The sequence below is a fragment of the Camellia sinensis genome, chromosome 3, assembly GCF_055761805.1.
Source record: "Camellia sinensis isolate YWXY chromosome 3, ASM5576180v1, whole genome shotgun sequence".
NCBI lineage: Eukaryota > Viridiplantae > Streptophyta > Magnoliopsida > Ericales > Theaceae > Camellia > Camellia sinensis.
Window position 1 is genome coordinate 114,444,529 of NC_138963.1, and position 2,029 is coordinate 114,446,557.

The 2,029-nt window shown below is 40.9% G+C and overlaps 1 protein-coding gene across 1 annotated transcript; it reads right to left on the bottom strand.

Annotated features, from left to right (window-relative positions):
* Positions 1 to 1,205: 1,205 nt before the first annotated feature.
* Positions 1,206 to 1,568, bottom strand: LOC114308232 (uncharacterized). The gene has a single exon (XM_028253780.2). It carries the CDS (start codon positions 1,566 to 1,568, stop codon positions 1,206 to 1,208), a length of 363 nt encoding a protein of 120 aa, XP_028109581.2.
* Positions 1,569 to 2,029: the final 461 nt, after the last annotated feature.

The following is a 2,029-nucleotide window of genomic DNA, read 5'->3' on the forward strand; positions in this document are numbered from 1 at the left end:
TTCTTGTTAAACGCTCGAACAATCCTGCTCTAGTACCCCTGCACATGGTACAAAGCCGTCAATATTCTTTCGTTAAACAACATTAGCTCTTCAAAGAGATTTTGTTTCCAATTAGCCTCCGCTATCTGACATTCTACCATAATCCTTAGCGAAGGCACCTCTATCTCAATTGGTAGTACTGCCTCCATCCTATAAACCAGGGAGTAGGGGTTTGCCCTAATAGATGTCCGAATCGATGTCTTGTAGCCCCACAATGCGAAATGTAGCTTATCTGGCAAATTTGTAAATTTCTACTATTTTTCGTAGGATGTCCTTGATATTCTTATTTACGACTTCAACGACTCCATTGGTCTGTGTATAGGTTGATGATTTGTGGTAAGCCACATTATATTTCTCGAGCAGATCAATTACTTCTCCCTTGAAGTGAAAACCGTTGCCCGAAACGATCTCATTTGGAACCCCATACTATAGATGATGTTGTTCCTGATAAACTTGGCCACGTGTGGCGCTTTCAACACTGCATACGGATGTGCCTCCACCTACTTGGTAAAGTAATCGATTGCTACCAGAATAAACTCATGTCCATTTGACCCTTTGGCGTTATTGCCCCAATCACATCGATTCCCCAGACAGTAAAAGGCCACAGCGAATTCATGTTGTACAACTTTGATAGAGGAATATTCATGTGATTGGCATGAATCTAACATTTGTTGCGTCGCCTGACAAAACTGACACAATCACTTTCCATAGTCAACCAATAATATCATTATCTGAGGATTTTCCTTGCTAGCATAGTACCATTCATATGAGCCCCACATTTCCCTAGCTTCCATGATGCGCTTCGCTTCATCTTCCTCTACGCATAACTTATGCATTCGCAGATAACCCATTATGTACAACTTGTATCCATAGATGATGAATTGAGTGACCAAATGCCGTATCCCTCTTTTGTCCTTAGTATTTGCCCCTTATAGGTATACTTCCTTCTCTAGAAAATTCTAAATGTTAAAATACCAAGGACCTTTATCTTGGGCTTCTTCTGCCACATCAATCATCTCGCATGTCGTTGTATATCTCTGTTCTATGATAATTGGATGCATCCTTAGCCCAATCGGTATGTCCATCACCAAAGCTTAGGTTGGCAAAACATCAACAAACATATTGTTCTCCCTTACCAAGTGTGTAAATGTCAATCGTTCGAACCTTTAGATCACCATATCCAAGGTCTGATGATAGACTTTCATTTTCTCTTCCTTCACTTTCCAATCCCCGTTAGCTTGAGACACAACCAACTTTGAATCTCCAATCACATCTAATCTTATTGCCCCTAGTTCTAGGGCAGCTTTTCGTCTAACTATTCTTGCCTTATACTCTGCCTGATTGTTGGACACTTCAAACTGAAGTTTGAAGGCCAAAGGTACTTCCAAGTCATCTGATGCTATGAGCAATACTCTTATCCCATATCCACACTGATTGGTAGCTCCGTCAAAATACAATTTCCAAGTGTCCTCTTCCAACTGCAGGATCTCCACATCCGATAATTCGTACTCCCTGTTCTTCTTCTCCATCGATCGAGTGGTTTGCCAAGAACTCTGCTACAGCTCTCCCTTTGACAGATTTGCGAGTGACATATCGAAGATCGAACTCGAAAAGCAAAAACAGCCATCGAGCTAGTCTATCGATAAGTGTTGGTTTCTCAAAGAGATATTTGATGGGATCTAACCTTGAAACCAGCATTACCGAGTGTGCTAACAAGTAGTGTCTTAACTTTCTGGTGGCTTAAACTAAGGCTAGGCAAGCCTTTTCTAAAAGGGTGTAATGAGTTTCGTATTCTAACATCTTCTTGCTTAGATAACATATGGCCTTTTCTACTTTCTTTTTTGATTCTTGCCCTAGCATACAGCCTATAGTACATTTGGTCATTGGCAGGTATAGGATCAATGGTTTTCCTGGCTTAGGGGGTGATAACATGGGCGGATTCTGTAGATATTGCTTAATTTGCTCAAAAGCATAATTGCATTGGTCATCC

Bases quoted from the DNA above. Each gene is read 5' to 3' on its own strand.
- LOC114308232 (XM_028253780.2), bottom strand. From the start codon at position 1,568: ATGGAGAAGAAGAACAGGGAGTACGAATTATCGGATGTGGAGATCCTG.